The sequence below is a fragment of the Falco naumanni genome, chromosome Z, assembly GCF_017639655.2.
Source record: "Falco naumanni isolate bFalNau1 chromosome Z, bFalNau1.pat, whole genome shotgun sequence".
In the NCBI taxonomy this organism is placed as follows: Eukaryota; Metazoa; Chordata; class Aves; order Falconiformes; family Falconidae; genus Falco; species Falco naumanni.
In genome coordinates, this window is record NC_054080.1 from 77,155,219 (window position 1) to 77,176,852 (window position 21,634).

The 21,634-nt window shown below is 45.3% G+C and overlaps 1 protein-coding gene across 2 annotated transcripts in view; it reads left to right on the forward strand.

Moving 5' to 3' along the window:
* Nucleotides 1-5,801, forward strand: part of KIAA1328 (KIAA1328 ortholog) — a 188,001-nt gene extending 182,200 nt beyond the window's left edge. For both annotated transcript variants that reach the window (XM_040579275.1, XM_040579276.1), the window contains one exon: nt 2,476-5,801. In XM_040579275.1, coding sequence (XP_040435209.1) covers nt 2,476-2,689 — 214 coding nt within the window. In that variant the 3' untranslated portion in view covers nt 2,690-5,801. The remainder of the gene's footprint in view (nt 1-2,475) is intronic.
* The last annotated feature ends 15,833 nt before the right edge of the window (nt 5,802-21,634 follow it).

The following is a 21,634-nucleotide window of genomic DNA, read 5'->3' on the forward strand; positions in this document are numbered from 1 at the left end:
AATCTTTGCTATTTGCTGTGCTTGTAATCTGCCAAATCATTTAGCCTTCCTGATAGCAGAAATGCTGTAAAACTTAGATAAACTTGCAGAAGAAATGAACTCGAAGGTACTGCTGAAATCTAGGGCCTGCACATTTGCTATAAATGCACTGGCTGGTTTGGTTTCCCCCTACCTAATCTGTGATTGAATGTGGCTGCTGGAGAAATTGAAATTTTGTGATAGCACTACAGTCAGAGGAGATAAGCATTTGTATGCTAGACTAGATTAATCTAAAAAAGAAGTTTTAGGTGTGGCTAATGAAACCAGTATATGTGTTAACTGGGTTTCTTTGGGGTTCAAAGCATCTGTGTATATCTATATAGAGTCTAGTCCAAAACTTTCTCTATGTGAAAAGTCTAATATAGCTGTGTGCTAGTTCTCACTATCAGTGTGGCTTATTCTATCATACGTTAAAGATGTCTTTAAGGAGCCTCAGTTTTTAGAGGGTACTTTCTCAATGCTAATACAAACAACAGACCCCTCTAAAATGGTCTTGCTTGGCTGCCCAAACCCCCTATGTTCTTCCAAAAGTTTTAATTAGGCTAACTGTAAGGCATGACATTTGCATAGGGTTAGCCACTTACATGGTCTAGTTGAAACAAAGCTGTATTATTTTTTATCGTTGTGGCTTTGTTACTTATTTTTGGCTGTTAGGGGTGATTTAATCAGACAGATAATAGAAAGACATGTAGGCAAGCTAAAAATGTGAAAAATAAATTTGCAGAATGTGTTTCTGATTGGGTGAAATGCAAGCTAATACATCCAAAGGAAAGTAAAAAAAAAATCTGTAGGTAGTCAAATATAGGAGAGAGCCCTGCGAGGCAGTAATGTCAAGTCAGACTGTGTTATAAATGATGGTGACTATCCAATTGGAAGAAACAATATAAAATGAAGGAAACGAAAGTGCTGACTGTTCCACGTAGTCATAGCATAACTCCCGTGGCTGGCATTAACATCAGCATTAACCCATCAGTACCTCAGTTAACTCTTTTGTGCGGAGGAAGTATTTCTGTGTCTCAGACTTAACCTTGTTGTGGTCAGGTTTCTGATGACGGTCGGTTCATAGCACTCACTGCTGGAGCTAATGGAGGAGATTTTGCATATTGTCACTAGTTTAGGGAAGGAGGGGTTTTTAGCTGATGTTGCTGCTGCATGATGCTATTGGACAGCACAAGACGTAGTCTACCTCTGGGAGATACATTAGCTGCTGTGAATCTTTCCACCAATAAACCGTTGTGGATATTTGTATGTAAGAATTTTTCATCCCATCTGAGTTCAGGAACCTACCCTAGTTGTCTGACTGACCTAGTTGCTTAGTCTTCCTAGACTCCCACTGTCCTGAAAGGAAAAACAGGGGGTCTTCTTACAGCAGGAAACAGCTTGAGATGTTTCCTCACACTATGCATGAACCCCTTCTGCTTGCAAGGGGGGGCCCCTATGGAAACGGACCAGTTATGCTGATACCTTGGGTTGGGTGCCGTGAATAATGTTCTGTGCGTGTAAGTCATTGAACATGCGAATTATTTCTTCAGGCGGGTTGGTGCTAACAACAGGATGGAACAAAGGGGACTTCTGGGTAAAACTCTTGAGTGATATCTCCTAGACTGGAGAACAGCCTCCCTGGGGAAGCAGTGGAAATGGTATTAGTTAAGACATTTAAAATTGGACAGGAGAAAATATATTGTAATGATCAATCCTGTACTGGTATTTAGATCAGGTCTTGTCTTGTGTGAATATTAATAGGAAGTCTCTGTCTGAAGTAACTGCCATTATTCAGTGTGCGTTACTAGCTAGCATGGGCTCGCAACCTCCCCCCACATCCGTACTTACACTTAAAGGACAGCCTGAGTAATGTTTAGCACCTTTGCCTTTTCTCTTGGTGCCTCAAGTGTTGATTTTTGTATTGCCTTGCTTAGATTATATTCCTTCAGTGCTTCCACCAGACAGATTCTATATAGTGCACAGAGATTTACAGGAAGCATGTGTAGTTTCTGGCAATAATAATAAAGTCTCCTGCTGTTTTCGAATCCCTGGGAAACTAAATCAAGTGTAGAGGCCTATTCAAAAAAGTGCAGCATGTGTATAATAAGTCACTTTACCATAACCTGTGTGGGTCTGCCTTGTACCTGTTAAGTGTATTTGACTGTCATATCTGAAGTCTGTTCTCAGTCTCCAGAGTACAACTAAGACATTACACACCTGAAATGGAAAAGCTGACAGAACAGCTTGAAGTAACCTGAGCACCCATGCTTTGCTCACCTCTTCTTCACTACCTCTGTGTTGGTATTCCTCATAGGAACAATACAGCAAAATTTGTTCTGTGGTGGTAGCCCCCATCAGACGAATCTGGGTCTAGTCTGAATTATGACTGGATTAAATTCCTGTGTGATGTTCTGACGGTTAATGGAGCTCCATTTTCTTGGTGTGTTTCTGCAGGTACAAAGCCTGTCGTCTTGACCTGGTTGAAACTATGAGTCCAACATCTGCCCCAGGACACCTCTGCAGAGAATCTTATGACAGGAACAAAATGCACATGCCTCGTCGTGGGAACTACAGGCCATCGTCTTGGTGCCAGACCCCACAAAGCTCCAGAAGCAGAGCAGATGAGCTAGAGGAGAGCCAGCTCCTCGAGGATATTTTCTTCATTTGATTCACCTCATTGTTCTACAGCCCTTCTCTAGAATTTTTAGGACCTTTTCATTGCTGATTTGTTTGTGTTATATTTGAGTGGCAACTGCCTGTCTTCCTTCTTCTAACACATAACTGATTAGCATCCAGTTTCATTTTGGGTTTAGTAATCATGGTGCAAGAACATTGGTGGGGTTGACCAATCAGACATCGTTAACTTTTTTTTCTAATCCTTTCATGTGCCAAGTAATCATTCTAAAATAGAATTTTTAAGATCTACAACATTTTCTAATAGATTGAAGTCAGTTTTTCCAGCCTTTTATCAGAAGTATATCTCATTATTGATTTTTAGCTCTAAAGCAGTTGCAAGAGCTGCCTGACATTCAAGAGCCACCACATTCAAAATAGATTATTTTCTAATTAAACAAGCCTGTTTAAAACCTGTCATGTTATAAAGGTACAAGCACTTTAGTATTTTTTTCAGTGACTTTATGATCAACATTCCAATATTTAACAAGCTGGGGTTTTAAGGGGTATATTGTAAGCTCAAATATACAGTGTCTAATAACATTAATAGACAATGCTGCAGGTTGATGTACTAGGCATCTGTCTGAAATATTTTCCTCTTTAAATCAGTGCTATTTGACAGAGTTTATGTGCTGGGTAACCTAACCCTGAAATAGCAGAACACAGTCAGACATTGTAATGGTCCAAAACCTGTTTGATGTACTTTTCAAGATGAAATATATTGTAGTGGTAGTATAAGAATGATCTTAAGACATTTTCACTAACTTGCAATATTTTGATCCTGTATCCAGACTCCACTGTAAATAAGACAAATCAGTAATTATTTCCACGAGCAGCTCACAATGCACATTTCCCTGCTGGCTTTAATTATTCATGCTATATCTATTTCAGTTTATTTAAATGCACTTCCATCTACTGCATGTACTTGGTTATTTAAAGAAATGTGCCGAATTGGTAAAAATGACTGCAGATTACAGGATTAATGGTCATTTTCTCCACAATGCAGTGTTCATATTTTATTGTAACAGTAGCCACCGGCATATGTTCCTAGAAATATAAGGCTAAAATACTCATTTTGCACAGTAAAATTGCAGCAAGGGAAAGGTAGAATTGAGCCAGTATGGGCAAGTTCTAGGCCATTTGCTCCCAAACAACACTTTGTGGGCCAGTACAGCTTTTCCGACAGTCTCTTTAGGCAACCCTGGTTATCTTAATGGCAGCGAGTTGCTGTACTGATCCCTGGGGTATCGCTGCTGCCTGCCTTTCACGTGTTCACTCCTCTGCAACGTTTGCTGCTCTGCGAGGAGCTAGCCAGGCTTCGCAGTGAGGCCCGCGGTGCATCTCTGACGAGAGCATCAGTGCAGGATATCAAGCACGTGCCCCGGGCAGCACCACGTTCTTACAGCAGGGAAACAAAAGGAGAATGAAGGGGAAGATGAACCTCAGGTTACTCTGAACTGCTTCATTCGGGCCCAGTCTTGATCACAAATTAGGTGACACCCTTTCTGTACTCCCTAGCTGAAATTCAACAGCAGCTTGGAGAAGTTTAAAGGAGGGCAGCAGCACTGCTGGACTAGGAAATGACTACTGTGGAAAGGCCCTGCTTGGTCTCTCCTGTTGTTAGTGAATTGTTGTAGTTCTTTTGAATATGTCTGTTTGCTGTTGGATGTCCCTGTTGTTCTTCTCCCTGAGCCTGCAAAGGCACACATTTCTGCTTAAAGCCCCAAAGATAGATTCGGTGCCCTGACCCAGGTATAGCAGATGGGGATATAGTTTTTTTCATTCTGCTGAATAGTCTGGTTCTTTACGAGGGCAGAGAAAGGGAGGGGACAGAAGAGAAAAATGTACAAGGAGCAGTAGGAAATCTGTGGATAACCATGAAGAAATGACCAACACATAGGTCTTAGGGTTTGGGACTAGTTTATGGTGTTTTTTGAGGTTTTTTTTTGTTTTTGTTAAAGTTTGGTATTTATAAAGAAACATTTATCTGATTTCAGTCCAATTGCTTCTCTTTTTTTTCCAGTTTGACTGAAACATTAATTGCCTTTTCTAATAAATGCTAACTGACCTTTTGAAACAACAAAAAAATATGTGTATGTATATCTCTTGAAAGGTTCCTTTGTGTACCCAGTCGAGAACATTGTGTGGGAGCATTCTATTCTTTGGTTCTTTGTGGGTGCTAATATTTCACTGCTTTAGGATTCCTTAGGATGCATTTTGCCTATTAACAATTGTAATTCTGAGGGTGACTTTTGACTTTAATCTGGTTTTGGTAGCAGCTCTTTTTAAAAGAACATTGTCAGGTTTGTGGGCTCTGTGCTTAAGGTGCTGTCCGTCAGCTACATGGGAGGCATACCTTTATGCAGCAAAGATTTCTAGAATTAAGGTGGTTGAAACATCTGATGGGTGAAGATGTACATGTTTTAACTGTGAGATGTGGATGAAGAAACAAAAGCTATTAATTTGGTGGACCCTGTGAAAAGTCATTTTTTGTAATGCTGGCTGTTACTCTAATTATCAGCAGTACATTAGGAATAGTGTTTAGCAGTCAGTGCAAGCGAAGATATTTTGCCATGAGGCACTACAAAGTTGAAGTTATTAAAACATTTATAGCCTTAGAAGAAAAAAAATCAATGGTTGTCAAACAAGAAAGGACAAAATCAGTAGCTGGGACTGGGAGGGGAATGTTTTCCATCTGCTAAAACAGTAGAGGAAAAGCAAAAATTAAACTAGCAAAAGCAATCACTTGCTTTTAAGCTCCTATATTAGGAAGCTGCGGTTGGGGAGTCCGTCAAGCCATAGACTGTTTGTCCAGTGTTCCCGTCAATATGCTTCAGCTACACATCGGGCTGTGTTTTACACGAGGCTTTGTGGAGCTGAGGCTCCCACCTATGCCTTCGCCTTGTGTTCTTTCCGAGTGGCTCGTACACACACGCTTGATGAGTGCTTGGGTGGTCTTGCGTTTGTGCACCTTGCACGCAGTGGACCTGTAGCAATCACACGCTTTCCACCCCTAGCCTCTCCAGTCACGCTGTTGAATCCTGTCTTGAACATACCTTTATATATGTATGCGAGGTCTTAATCGAATAAATTATATGGGGGTTTCATTTATTCTTCCGGACTGTTATTTGACTTAGCTTCTGGTTTGTTTTGTCCAGCTCAGATGTCTGTTCTGCCACTGACAATATGTTCCATATCATCATGTCACATATATTGTGAATCCCCAGTTTGCTAAGATATATGAGATACTGGTTTAAACCTTCTTTTCTTCGCCAGGGTTTTGCTTGAGAAAGAGTGAGACCTCTTTTGGACCATGAAATGGGGGAGAAGTCTCAGAATACAAAAGAGAAGAGAAGGGAAGAGCCTGCACCATGCTTTGGGACTAAAAGGTGGAATTAAAGAGTAAAGAACAAAGGATGGAGGTGAAGGCAAGAAAGGACCCAAGGTACAGAACTGTACCAAGGGATGACAGAAGGTATAGGTTGAGTTGAGCTGAGCCAGATGGTAGAGACGAGTTGTTAAAATATAGTAAGCTGATGAAGGAGAAGTTTGTGCTTATATCCTGGAGTAAAAATGTCTTCATGTGCTGGTTCCTGTAAGAGGCATGTGAGTCCCCACTCCGTGTCCAAATCGCAGAGTGCGCCTGCATTTGGGCAGCAACAGATACCTGACAAATAAGGGAAAGAAGGAAATGGCCTAACTTTAGCTGCTCCCCTTTAGAGCAGCTAGGCAGGGAGGCCAGAGCACAAGGAGGGTGATAGGGCAGAACCCGGTATAACCCCGGCATGGGCTGGATTTAATTGCTGGCAAGGGATGACGTTGCAGACATAGATGACAAGAATGTGAGACTGGATATAGCAAGAATCTGGACAAGGGAGAAACAAGCAAAACAAAATTTGCAGTGATCCAATGAGATGTTGAGGTTTGGTGTTAAGGAAGGAAAGCGCTTAGCTATGCTTGGGAAAGATTGATCCTGAGATATCTGAAAGATATCCCTTGAAAGCACACATGAGCCTGGGGTTAAACTCTAAAAGTTGCAGCAGAGATTTTCTGAAATACAACCTTCAGGCGGTGTTTGAATTTGTACCATCTGAGGGGGGAGAGAGCACAGCCTGGTTAGTTAGAAACCTCCTTTTTCACTGTCACTAAATATATGAAATTGTGTGCTAATTAGTGTATGATTTATAAATTTACATAACTGCATGCTACATAAGACAACACAGAATATTGAATGAGGTGATTTCAACTGGCAGAAGCAGAGAAGGCTGCTCTGACTGGGTGGCTTTCATCTGGAAAATGTCTCTCGCAATCCATACCTGCTCCCTGCCTACTTGATGGCGTTTCTGCTCAGAAGGGCAATAAACATTTTACAATATTGTGGCTGCATGTAGCTGTGAGAGAACAGGCTACCTTGAGCAACTTTGGCATGGTTGTGTAGCAGAGCTTTCCTGTGATCCTTCAGGAGAGCGTTTTGAAGCAGAAGACAGCTAAAAAAGAGCAAGAAACTGGATCTGGTCAGTGTTAGTGCTTAGTGGCTCCCACAGCTGTTCACGGGGGATGCTACTGCATCCCAGCTGCAGCAAGAGGAGGGGGATGTGGGGGAACAGGATTTGATTCCCAGCTCTGGGGAAGCCAATTTGCCTCCCTCCGCGCCACGGCTTGGGTTCTGCTGCTGGTGACATGTGTTTACTACCACATCTCAGAGGGACTGTGACTTATGTTAGTGCCTGCAGCAGAAGGCGCTGGACGTACCCACCAATAATTTGTCTGTGAACTGTAAGCTGTAAGAGCAGAAACATATCAGCCAGTCATTCCCATCTAACAGAAACTGAAGCTTTCAGACTTCATATATTTTGAGGCTTCGAAAGGGTCGTTTCAGGCATGGAGGAACTAAGTGGGAGAAACTCGGATGTCACTGAGAGGTGAAGCCCTGGCATATGTGAGGTGAGAGATGCCCAGACAGTCCCAGCAGACAAACCAATCCACAAGCTGCAGCGAGAGCCGTGAGTTCCTATTTTCCTTAATTCAGGAGTCATTCTGAGTATGCGAAAAAAAAATATTTACTCATAGGATTCCATAACCAGTCTTGAGAGCGTATGTTCGTTCTTTCTGGTCTCCTCTCAGCAGAAAGGAGGAAAATGAAAAATTGGAAAAAGTTATCTTTCCTGATTGCTTACTAGCAACTACTTTAAGACCTTGAAATGTGCCTTTGATTAAAGCCATTGTCCAAACACAAAGTGTCGGATGTCATGAGCCTTAAGGACAATGTAGGAACCCCTCTGCTCTGCTAGGCCTGGTAAGGAAGGGAAGAACAAGATGAATTCAGACACAAAAGCTGGTTGTTTCTTAAGCTGGAGTTGACTGTGCTGAAGTTGCATTGAAATTTTAAAAGCACCTTGTCAAAATCTTCCAGTGTTTTATTATCCTTGCTGCTACAAAACTGCCTTATTTTGAGGTTGAGTTTGTCTAACCTTATTTTCCAGCTGCTGGACTTGGTTGTGCCTTCAGAAGCAGGATTGCAAAGTTCCCCTGTCGTCAGACAGTAAGTGTCCCAAACACACTGATAAACTCCCCGTTCAGCCTTCTCTTTGATGAGATGGGGTCCTTTATGCCTTGTGTCCTACTGTCTGTTTTCCAGCCCCTGGATGATTTAGGATGTCTGTGTCTGAATTTTCTCTGGTATTTATGTGTCTTGAAGGGTTTACAGTAGAGCAGAATGCCCAGTTCTAGGTGCTGTTGCTGTGAATGGTAGCAGCCTGGCTTCATTCTGCACAGTATTTCTCTTTTGACACTTTCAGGAACATTCTTTGGAGGTGTTGGGCTGGATACCTGCTCTCGTTGCACTTCAGATCATGGCTTTGTTTCTTGGAAGCAGAAAGTCTGTGAGAGAAACCAGGAAACCCTACAAAATTTTGAAGAGTTGTGGAGGAAGAAATCATGTGAAGTAGAAATACCAAGCAGGGAAAAAAATAAATAAATCTCAGGATTCAGTTTGGGATGGAGCATGAATCTGGGGGTGCAGCATCTCTGAACTCAGCCACCTTGAAAACAATCTGAAAGACACAGGCTTGACAGGATGGGGAGACCCAGACAGCAGAAACCCTCAGAAGGGACAGAGTGAACAAAGCATGAGGTGATGATACCCATTAGCAACAAAAACAGACTTTTGAGCTGCAGGTGAGGAGGCGATGACATCTCCAAATTGCAGAGGAAATGGCTCCTTGTCAGTGGGCCTGGTCCCCCTCTATTTGCACAAGTGCCTTCAGCACAGGGATCTCATTACCAGAGAGTTTACTGGCAGATTGGAAGAATTTCACCGAGCAGTAATAAAAATGATCAGGGACTGCTAGAATTGACATAATGAGGAAACAAGATGGGAAGAGTCAGATATTTATAGCTGGGGTGAGAGAGACAATTAAAAGGTGGGGTAGGAGATGGACTGGGTGACCTGAAAGCCTTGATCTATTTCTAATAACTTCTTGTTGTCTGCTGTACAGAGGACTTGAATGTACCAGGTCTATCAATCTGACTCTCAACAGCCCTCACTTCCCATGTTGAGAAGCTCAGGTGGGTGTGCTCTGGCTGGATTGACACTGTCAGAATGTCACTGGTACTGTTTAAAAAAAAAATAGTCATCAGCCATGTTGTGGAAAAAAAATAACACGCTGACAGTAAAGAGAAAATAATTAGACCTTCATAAAATAAACAGCTGTAGAAGACCTTGCTGAGAGCAGAGTCGATTGGGAAGGGCTCCCAGGTTGTTCGGTGATGCTGAGCCCTTCTTGCTCCCTGCACAGTGGCCTGTGGAGTGGGAAGGTCCATGCCATACTGGAGGGAGCTGGTGTGAGCCTTTTTTCTGCAAGGCAGGTGCTGGTGCACGCAGCTCAGCAAAACTACTGCTCTCCAGCGTGCACTGATGTGCACAGGCTGTTGTGCCCGAGAGCTGCTGAGCTCCAGGGCCAGCTCCTGGGGCAAGCTCTGTGTCAGCCAAAACCCTGCTGGTCCTCCTGACGGCTGTGGCTAGGTGTGGGGTTTCACTTCCCTTCCTACGCCCCCTGCACAGTGGGATCCAGCCTGGGGGACAGGCGGGCTCTCCTCTTGACGTGGCCCAACTCACTGCCTCACCTGTGGGGGTTCCTGCACTGGGGTGTGGGTGGGTGCTCATGAATATTCCCCTATAGTTTTGCACAAACCCACTAAATTATATATTTTTACACAAATCCTGTCAAACACAGGCAGCCATTGCATTCTGTTTTCCTGAGTTGGAGACCCCTGAGAAGAGGGAAAGTGGCATGCTGGCCCACCTGGATAATTACACAGCACCCTTACAGTGAAGGTTATTTAAAACCTTGACTGAGACCGCGGCTGTCTGGCATGCTCCTCAGTGCTGCAAAGGAGAGAGCTCTGGGTTCGTTTTGGACTTGTGAGACCACAGCAGAGTTGAACACAGCCAGACTGGAGGCATCTCGGTTCCTGGGTTTGCAGTCAAATTAAAATGCCGCTACTGGAAAAGCAACAGGGCCGTGCATGTTAGAGACACTTTGGGGAACTTGTAGAGCGGCATTTGTTGAGTCTGGTGGTGGAGTAGTGGCTCTGTTTAATGATACCTGTGTGCAAAGGCCACAGCTGCTTTCATCCATTTCACATTAGTCTGACTTTAACAGAACAGACATAGCCTAGGGTGGTGGAAGGGAAAGAAAGGTGACCAAAAAAAAACCCCACAACCAGCCCCACCATTTTTTGCTACTTTTTCCATCCTCCTGGACCATGATACCAGGCTCTGGCTGAGCAACAGTAATCTTATCCAGCATACTGTTGATTTAAGCCTCTCGGTTTTATATAACTTTGGAAATGGTAAACTATATTAATTTGCTGTGTTTTCAAGGGAAAGTTATTTATTGAGAGACATTTTTAACTCAAGTGCCAGGAGCCTTAAATCATTATAATAAATTCATGCTATTCAGGGTTTCTTACATTGTAATAAATTTGTTTTAAACATGAATGAGGAGATCCATGATTTCTTTAATATACTGTTATGTATTTCCTTTCAAAATGACACAGCTCACTATATCAAGTGGGAGAATAATAGTGAGAGATTTACAGTACTTAAGAATAACACAGCCTGGGAATGTGACATGTGAACCAACACCAGGCAGGGGGCTGGAAACTGCGGGGAGCCCACCACTGCTCCCGGCAGCGTGGCCGAGAGTTAAACAAGCGACAACAGGTCAAGGTCAGCGAGTGAAACTGGTAGCTGGGTGAAAAGCTCCCTGCAGGGTGGGAATCACAATGCAGCCTTGTATTCACCTCCCATTTGCTGTGCAATGCAGAACACCTGAAAGGTGACATGGACGGTCTGCTGTGACCTGGGAGGGCAGCTGCTGAACCTCTGCCTCACTGGAGCAGGACCTGAGCCAGAGGTTGGCTTCCCAGCCCGAGGGCACCCTCCCCTTCCTGACCTCGGACACCCACCACAGCCTTCTGCTCCTAGGGACCCCAGCCACCCTGGCCGTGATGGTGCACAGGGTGCAGATCTCGCAGTGGCCACCAGTGCCTCTGAAGTGTGGCAAGCTGGTGCCAGGTAAGCACTTAAATAAATTTCTGTCTCTGTTGTTAATCCTTGACCCCTCATTAAACCTCTGCTGGCCCTGCCACTCGCTGTTACACACATGGATGGCTGTGAAAGGAAGATGATAAAACCCATGGCTGGCTTTACATCAAGTCCTTCTGGCTTCACAGGGGTCCTTATGGGCGAGAGGAGGAGGAGCTGGGCACAGCGAAAGCCTTAGTGATGCCAGCGCCCAAGGTCTGAGACAAATCCGCTTTGGCAGCGTGGTTGTGGCTTTCCTGGAAGGCGGATCCCCTCTGCCCCATGTAAACATCTGCTTGGTCTTGTGTCCCAGCCTGCTTCGGCTTGTCATGGAATGCTGCAGGAACGGGTCTCATGTTTGTGGTGATATTGGGATCAGGGTCGAGGGGGGCAACGCATCACAGTACCCAAAATGGCAAAGGCCAGTTGGTTCCCCAGTACCTAGTGAGTGTGATTACCACCCCGAGATACCTAATAGCCTTCCAGCTCCCCAGTGCACAGCCTTGCTGTAGAGAAATGAGCAGCTGTGCAGAGCCATCCTGCTGTGATGTGAAAATCAGCCCCCCGGGATGCCCGCGCACAGACTGGAGCATGTGCCTGGCTTTAAAGAGTTAATGAATCCTTGGTGGATGTGACTGTAGCAGGGGGTGGTTAAATGCTGCTGGTTCTGTGTGTGTGTGTCTCTGCTGCTGCCCCTCACCTGGCTGCAGGTGAGTTGTAGGACACCCGAGGACTTAGCTGCCCAGGGATGGGGCTGCCTGCACCACAGGGCTGGATGGCTCAGGAGAGGGGAGGAGGGGACGGGAGAGGGCCCCGTGTGCTCGCAGAAGTGATGGCAGGACCTCATCTGTCAACGCAGAAAAATGTCTGGCCAATAAACTTGCCAAACGTCCCTAATAAAGGGCTGGATGTGTTATCATGTAGAATGGTTTTATAGGGGACAGCCATAAAACGTGCACATTGCCCTTTAAAATGCCAGGACAAGGATTGATTCCAGCAGGGTGGAGGGAGAGGAGGAGGGGGAACAAGGCTAATTGGAAAAGGGGGATAAATCCAGGGGCTCGTTTCTCTGCTGTGGGTCCCCAGGGTGTCAGGGAGCAGTTACAAAGCGGGAGTCACTGCATTACAAGGTGCGCCCGGACCTGGGCTTCTGTGCTTTGTCCCCTCCACCCTGTGCAATGCTGGGTATCCTTTCTGGCATCCGTTTCAGCTGCTGGCTTAGTCCAGCCCTGTTCCTGCTCCTGACACCCAGCCCAGGACAAGCTGTGGAGATACCTCCACCAGCCTTTCCACTGGTTCTTCCTCGCTTGTGCTTCTTTGAATTAAGGAGGGGCTGCATTGCCTCCTCCTGTCCAGTTCCAGTAGATACATCCTGCTTGCCCAGTGGTCTCATCACCAGCTCCTCTATCCCTGTCCTGCCTTGTGATGCCATTTCCTAGTCCCTGCCTGTGGAAGTCCACCGCTGCTGAGGAATGAACCACGGAGGTTTGGGCAGCAGCTTTGGGCCTCCTGCTCCACGGGCAGGAGACAGCCCATCCTGGGGATGCAGGTGTCTGTGTGGGGCTCTGTGTGCATAACCAGGAGAGGGGGAGCAGGAGGAAGGTCCAGGGTATGTTTCGTAGCAATCAATAAATACATTGTACTCCAGCTCCCTTTTAATGCTGCAGAAAACAGGAAGTGATTTCGCTTAATAAATGTAGACAGTCTTGTGGAGCTACAGGACCATCTATTCTGCTAGACAATTTCTGCGCACCAGGACTGCACGTGACCCAGAGCCTGGTGGTGTCTACAGCTGAGGCTCACCAGCTGCCGTGGGTGGAAAGGACTGCCTCTGATTTTTCATTTTCTTGTTCTAATTTCCCTGAACAGAGATACTGGACAGCCAAACCCCCATGAGATCTGGTAGAGGGAGAAATAATAAACAAACAAATAAATAAATAAAAGTCTTCACTAAAAGTCACCTAAGGCGTTGTGGATTTGGCTGCTGGATGGGAGGTGGGCAGGTATTGGAGACATGGAAAAAGAAAGAGCCAGGAAAATCCAGATTTTTGTTAGCAAAGACTGGTTCAAAAATGTTTGTCAGTGTGGATTTGTTGGTACATGCCAGATCTCACTATCTGCCTACTCTGTGCGTGTGGCACTGCTGGATTTAAAATTTGCAGTGACCCTGGCAGCTGGTGGTGGCATCTGTGTGAAGGTGGGGTGGTGCAGGCAGTGTGCCTGGGTTTGCAGTGGGTCCCTTGGCTCTGCAAATGCTCTTTGGCCACCCTTGGTGACCAAACACAGGCAAAGCTGGGACACCTGTTCGCTTCCATCGGGCATACAAAAAAATAATATTTTTTGCGTCAAAGTTGAGAGGTGAATCGATACATTATGGTACGGACCCATGTCAGTCGGCATGACTAATGGATGTGGTGTATCATGAGTTTGGGTGAGGGAACAGTTTTTGCTGTTTAACAGATTCTCCTGGAAAGCAGAGACATGGTGTGAAATGCAGCCAAAGCCGATGAGTCACATCTGACTTTCTCATACTGTGGCTCTACTTCATGTGAAAGCACGTTCAGTTTATGCAACCAAGGAGCTTCAGGACTGGAAGATTCTGAGTTCTCCAAAATGTGCGGTGCTCAGGTCCGGGTTTTTCAGTCTTGTTACGCACTTGTGAAGTTCAGAGCAACGTCCAGGCTCCTGAGGTCTGGATTTGCTTCTTTGCTACATTTTGGCTCAGCCCCATCTCTCCTATACCCACCACAGTGAAATTTTCATTGAACACAGCTTTAATTCTGAATTTGTAATTAAATTTAAGGGCCGGTAAATTTTGCTATGAACATTTTTCTGGCTCCCTTCCTAAGCATTTGTTCTATTTAACTAGTGCTTAATGTTTTGCAGATGCTATTGTATGTTATGGTGCCAACTACAAGTATGAAAAAAATGTGTGATTTAGAAAAATACTAATACATTTGAGGTCTTGTTTTTGCTTTTATGATCACACTTCAAAGCTTTTTTCAATGTCTGTTATGGCTGTAAACTTATGAGGCAGGTGGGAATCTTATCCTACCACTTGACACCAAAAGCTGTGACCTTTCGACTTCATCATCAAGCTTACAATCAAACCATGAGGACGACAGTACTGCCTGTAATTGCTTTCTGAATTAAAACATTTCCTCCACTATCCAGCAATAAGGAAAATGAAATCTTCAGGTAGGGTTTAGTAGCTCATCTTGAAAGAATTTCATCTCATACTAAACATTAAGCCATGTAGTGATGTCTGGGCACTTGTCTATGTTGAGACCCATGGGAGAATTAACTCAAATTCACTTTTAAAGGGGATTAATTAAACTGCATCAGGACCCTGTTTTAACACTCAGAATTAAGATAAGTTGAAGTAAGACCCCTTTAATTAACTGAAAAAGATGAGAGACCTCTTTGACATCATATGGAGGTGTCTGAGGAGCTGCTGGTGTGGTTTGACTAATCTGTTTTACATTATACCTTATTTAATTCAAACTGAATGACCTAGTATAGCAAGCCCTGAGATGTGGAGACTGGGTGTGATCGTACTGGGAATATCTGTCTTCCCAGTTGTTTTGTGAGAGGATAGAAGGTGCGTAAGAAGCAAGATGCTCTATAAAATGAAACAATCAATCTTGGTCTGTACAGAACCGCAGTAATGCCATGCAGCTTTCACAGCTTGAGCAAATGCCCAACATACTCTTAAAAAAATTGGAATCTCAGGTCTTTCAAGGATAGGAAATGTCAATAGAGAAGGTAAACTGGAGATAATAGTTCCAAAATGTTTCCTGTTCTGAGCAGGTTTTCTCCCATGTCACTTTGATTGGGGTCACTTCTTTGGTTTTTTTTGTTGGTTTGGCTTTTTTTTTGGGGGGGGGGTGGGGTGTTGGTGTTTGGGTTTTTTTTTTTTTTTTTTAAGTTTAATCAGCTGTTTTGAACATTGGGGAAAATTTACTTTTGAATGAAGGCTCAGAGTTATTTAGCTAATTAGATATCAAGGTGATGTGTGCTTTATATACACTTCTGACAGTTTCTTATTCTTATCTCTACCATCAGTTACTCAGCTGTGAAGTCTGATGTTTGAAACACTGCCAGGATTTCTGAATGGAGTTGTTGGTGTGGGATTCCTCCACCTTTCGGTTCCCATTTCAAGATACAAGAAGTTTTCTGTTTGCTTATGTCTTTTTCTTTCCCCCTTTCTGTTTTCTTCAGACTGGGGATCTGACACATGACTGACTCTCAGCATCTTGGAGACTATCTGTAAAATATCCATGGGCAGTTCTTTATAAGAGAACTGGCCAACTTGCTTTCCTGGGGCAGGGGGGTTCGGAGCATAGTGAGAGTAGAGTAAGCTCATGAGGTTGTTCTTTCAAGCATTGTGCCAGTGCATATTCATGTAGGATTTTCCTAATAACCAGACAAAACTGTTAAGTTCATCAGTTCAAGTGTATGTGAGCATCTGAGGAACATTCTGTGGCTTGGAGGTCAGGTGCCACCTATGCCACGAATCTGCTGGTGTGCATTCAGGATCTCAAAGTAAAGCCCAACTGGGGAGGAACAGATTCCACAAAATATCGTACCACAGCAAAACCCACTCACACATCTCCTGATCAATAATCCAGAAGCCAGTGTAAGACACCAAATGGGGTGCTTTGCAGAAGAGCTGCCAAAGCCCCTTGTGGAGCCCCCAGAAAATGCCAAGAACAGGTCTAGATTAACTTTTGCCAACCTTTGGAGAGCCAGGGCACCTGAGGTGGGCTGCACTGGGGGCACTGGGGGGCTGTGTGGATTGTGGTGATTGGTAGTGTCTCTGGAAGCCCTGACAGGGTGTGCTGCACCGGCAAGTTCTGCGAGGGGCTGGGGGTGCAGAGGACAGAGGTCACCCAGTGTGATATGCTAAAGGTCATTTAGCAGGTCATGGAGGGGCTAGGCCTCTTTTCCCTGTTAGCAGATCATGCAGCCTCTCACTTGGTCATTCCTGTTGCTGCTAGTATAATGTTCTCTACTAGCAAGACTGAGCTTGGGACTAAAGGACACTTGGAGATGTTCTATGGGGCAGATGAGCTGCAGGAGGAAGCCTCCCAAGAACAGCCTGGGAACTGGTGTTTTTGTGGGTCCTGGGCAGGGGACGTTTCCCATCCGTTCACTAAAGGAACTGCACAGAGTTTACTGAGCTAGAAAATTAAACTCTTTACATCAGGTGAATCAAAAGCCAGGAATTACTTTTGGAAGAAGGGTTCCCCATTTTACAAACTCCAGCTGCATCCAGACAGGTTCAGTGTGGCTTTGCTAAATGCTTTTGAGCCCTGACAATCTTTGGAAAGGGACCCAGTCCTCCTCACCAGCTCCCCAGAAAGATGAGCGTCAGTGTGTGATGCGATTTCTACAACTTCTGCACAAAGCAGCTTAGCAATGGACTCACTGGCTGGTGCAAAAAGCTCCTGGTGCTCCACTTCATTGCTCTTTCCTGAATGTTGGCCATGGCTTTGCAGCAAATTGTTTGCAAAAAGTCAAATGAGTCCAAGGAGAATATGGTAAATGTAGTCTTGCATTAGACTGGGGAATTTAGGGTGAACGTAATCCTCTCCCCCTAATACTAGCACTGTCTTGTGCAGAGCGTGCTCTGGGCCATATACTTTAGAAGCAGCCTCATAATTTTCTGTATTCCCATCACGAGGCACATCTACCCCTGGATGGGATACAGCCACTATAAAGCATGAAATCCCATACACACCTTGGTGCCAGATAAATGTTCTCACAAATTAAACTGGAGCCATTATCTGTTGTTTTCACTTTTAGAGCAAATGTTATTTTCTTTTGCTTATAGAAGCAGTTGGTTGACCAAAGGCTGCTCACATGGAGTTTGCTTTGAGAGAAGAATGAAAAAAGAGGACTGGACAGGGCAAGGAGTTGAGAAGCAAGAGGAAATTTTTTGAGCTTTTGCAGGTTGGTACATGAATTGCTGAAGATTTAAGGGGATTATGCAAGGAAGGAGCTAATCTGAGGGTGTTTGATTTTGACAGAGAACAGGAGGAACATACAGAGTAATTATGGCTTCCTTCCCAATTTTGGTTGTCACAGAGTAATTCCTTTGTAGGAAAGAGCCATTACCAGGAGCATCAGGATGTTGGAGTGGACAGAGATGCCCTGGCTGAACAAGGGTGGTGAAGCTTGCTGTGTGACCTGGGAAGCTACCCTAGAGAAGAGACATCAGCATCACAGGATAATTCAGGTTGGGAGGCACCTCTGGAGATGTCTAGTCCACCTTCCTGCTAAAAGCAGGATCAACTATGAGATTGGACCAGTTGCTCAGGGCTTTATCCAGCTGTCTCTTGTAAGCCTCCAGGGATGGAGATGACATAGGCTCTGGGATGGCTAGGCTGTCTGGGCAGCCTTCTCCTATGCTTGACTGTCTTCATGAGGTATAAGTTTTTCCTTTTATCCAGCCTGAACTTCTTTTTTCTCAGCTTACCTCAGACTGTTCCCATTAATCTCATGCCATCTGCAAAGTCTGTTGCCTCCTCCAAGTCATTGCTGAAGTGAAAAAGGATGGGTCTCAGAACAGACAATGGCAATAATCCATTTACCACTAGGTTCCATGTAGACCATGACCCATTCACTGTGACACTCTTAGACCAGCCCTTTGACTATCTTTTTACCTGTCTAGTTGTGTACCCACCCAAGAACATTAACATAAATGGCATCTACTGCTCTTTGGCTGGTGGAGATCAGTGTTGAGAAGGGGAGATACGCTGAGCCTTGAGCTCATCTGCTCTCCAGGTGGGCAGATCCAGGCTTGTGCAGGACCACCTACAAGGCCTCCAAAGCAGTTTTAGAGATCTGCTGGAGAAACTAGATTTTCGTCTCCCTCTGTGTCACATGCCATGTGCTGTGGGGACAGCTCTGATGTTTATTATGTGGGCTGGGGTCATCCAGCCAAGAACTAGAAGATCCCTTTTTTTTTAATCTGTTAGCATCCTTAAAAGCCAGCTAAAGGTGATGGATATCTCCAATAAATATTTCCCTCTGCTCTTCCGTGTTGTCCCCAATAAAAGGAGAAAGAATGCTCTTCAGACTCCAGCTGGGCAAGACTGGACTGAGCCATAACTGGGTGAGACAGTTATTTATTGGGATCAGAGGGTTATGGAAAACAGAGTGAAGAAATGCTAAGAGGAGATTAGAATTGTTCCCTTCTCCTTTTACTTTTTTTTAATTTATTATTCTTTCTTCTCCTGTCACTGTTTTTTCCTCCTAGGTGTTGGGGTCTTTTCAGAGGCAATCGTTACTGGTAATGATTTTAGCTTGTTGGCTATTATCACATTTGTGCCTGGGGACTGCAGCCGGCTATCTGGGCTCTGGCAGGCCAAAGCAATCAGCTCCTTCCTGCTTTGCACTAATTTGCTCACAGGAGCTCGGAAGAAAATACATTTTTTGTTCATTTTCCCCTTCTTTCTGTGGGTCTCTCCTCTCCGTTTTCTCTGCATCTGGCCTCTCGTCTCTGGGAGCTCTGCCCCAGAAGGGTCTGCACTGGGGAGGCTGGTGGAGAACCCCACAGCAAGGTGTGGGGCTCATGGATGAGGAAACATCTCCTGGGAAGAAGCACCCTGGCTTTTGTTATTCATGCCGTGTTTGGACCCAGCTCTACATTGCTGCTGATCCCCCAGCTGTTACAGAGACAAGAAGGGATCATTGTGGTTATTTTATGAAAAGGTACGTGGATCTTTTTCAGTGGCTGAAGCTGAGTGCAGAGCGCAGAGCTTTTACAGCCTTGAGTTTAATATTCTCTTTTTTCCCTCCATCATCATTTTATATTATTCAAAGCAAATCAGACAGCCTTTGAAGAACAGCTCAAAGCCTTTTTTCTTTCTTTTTTTCCTTTTTTTTTTTTTTTTTAAGGTGAGAAATAGCGGGAGCCACCTGGTACATTTCCTTTCTCAACTGAGTGATTTTATTCATTGGGGAAGAGATCGCTTTGCATCTCATTCTTTAAAGGAGTGTAAAAGGCAGGTAAAATCTTTATTTCTAAAAGCCCCCAGAAAGTGTTTTCCTGGAAGGGTGACCCGCATCTTCCATGCCCTGAAGCAGTGTGGCCAGTGGAAATGTGGCTCCTCGTGTGTGGAATGGCTCTGGCCTGGAACCAGCGTTGTACTCAGAGCTGCTCATCAAAATTGTTGCTCTAAGGCACTCTGGTGACAATCCAGAGTAATCTTGCAGGCTGAATCAAGTGAGGTTACCATCAGGGAACAGGTTGCCCAGATCTAAGTTGCCTTCTGGAGGGTTTTCTGAGCTGGGCGGTGCTTTGGCAAGGTAATCTCTTCCAGGAGAAAGTGTACTTTCCCTCTGGAGAAGTGGCCTGGAAGCAGAGATCCCAGGTTGCAGCTTGGCAGGGGTTGAGGTGTCAGCTCCCATGTTTCTTCTAGGACCCACCAGGGTGCTTGGTAAAACCACCCCCTCCACAGTATGTACGTGACAGCTCTTGGTCCTGATGAAACTTGGATTTGTGAATGCCGAGAGGCTCTGTGAAGGGATTTTACTCAAAACCCCAGTTCTTGGGTAGACATTGGTGCCCTGTTGGCATTTTGTCAAAAGAACTGATTTCAGCTCAGTCAGTTAAAACATGCGCCTTGCTCACAGCCTGCAGGAACCTGCCACCTCTATGTGCATACAGGAGGAAACATGAAGTTTTGTTGGTTTTACAAACATCATGCTGTTGCATCGCTCCCCACATTTAACAGGTGACAACAGCACTGCGTGCCATTGCCAGAGGGTGTCCTGCATGCTTTTGTTTAGTTGCCACCTTCCTTTCCCCCAGGTTTTGGGGAGCAGAGAAATTCCTGATGACGAGTAGCACTCCGTCCCAGCTCTCTTCTTCATGTCCACTTGCCCCACTTAAAAGGCCACTGCTTGGGGCTTTCCCAGGGCACATGGTGGCTCTGCATGATGGTGGGGTGAAAGCACCTTATGCACCAGTGCACTGAAAATGTGAACATGTAGAGATGTGGAGCTTCCTCTGGATCTTCACCCCGTGACTCAGGACCTTCCAGACCTGCCCATCTCTGCTGCTTTCACTACTCTGAGAGAAGCATAAAACAAGTCATCAACCCCAAAAGTAATGGCCTCTCTGGGCAGGTTGCCAGTCATTTAATATCTTCACTAATCATCTAGAAGTGGAAGTAAACAGCATGTTAATGAAATGTGTGGGTGAAGCTAAACTGGGAGGAGCTAGAGGGGATGGTTTGCACAGAGGAAAAAAAAAAACCCAAAAGGATTTTGGGAGGCTGAAAAGATAACCAGGAAATTGCAGCTTGATGTTTGGCTTTGGATTAATTTGAAGGAATACCAGTGGGCAGGAGAGCAGAGATAAAAGACCATGTTAGGACATAAGGTGGCTGCAGGTGGATGTGAAGAGCGAATTCAGCTTCTATCTGTCATACCTCTCAGCTGTAAACTGCTGAAAGTAGGGACACAGCAGTCTGTGTTCATAGGGTGGTGGACATGGGAGCACACATCTGGAATAATGCATGATGCCTTTGGCCAGGAAGGTGTTGGGAAGTCTGGTAGCAAGGCGGAGGAGAAGAAAAATCATAAGTAATGCCAAAACTGTTGCTAGGTAGGGCCTGGCAGCCGGAAGATCTTGCACTGTACGGAAACACAGGGCCCCCCCTCCAGGTAGCCAACAGCTTTTAGCTTATGGTGTAAGCAGACGGAAGTGACACTGTAAACCTAGGCTATATAGTGTCGCGCCGCTCAGCAATAAACGCCATTTGCCATCCACCACATTGGCGTCTGTGAGCTGATGGACCGTGCGGCCAGGGGTCGGCCGCTGTGCCGTTCCTGAGCCAGGTCACCGCGCGCCTGCGAAGGCAACAAGTGGTGCCAAAACCCTGGAAATTCACCTGGAGTCAGGTGAACGGCGGCCGGAGCAGCAGGACCAGCCTGGCGGGGAGGACGCTCCCGGACCAACCGAGGATGGAAGCTCTTGCGAAGGACCGGATCATCGGACACCCCGTAACCCGTATACCCTGGTGACAAGAGAAGATGACGAGTCGGCAAGTGGCCTGTCCGCATCTGAGAGCTCTGCACAGGCAAAGTCCAGACAATGGCGAAACAGCCCCCACAGGGCGGGGCTGCGATGTTTTTGTGTGATTTCAATTTTGGGGTTCATAACACCGTCTAGCGGCTTGTATGAACATCAGCCGTGGGAATGGGTACTGGCGAGATGGGAGGACCAGAAGATACTACGAAAGATTGTTACCCCGGGACCCCCTAGTTTCCAAGTATATCTCTGTGACCTCATCCTCTCAACCCCCTGTTTGAACACTATAATGTATTATATGTGTC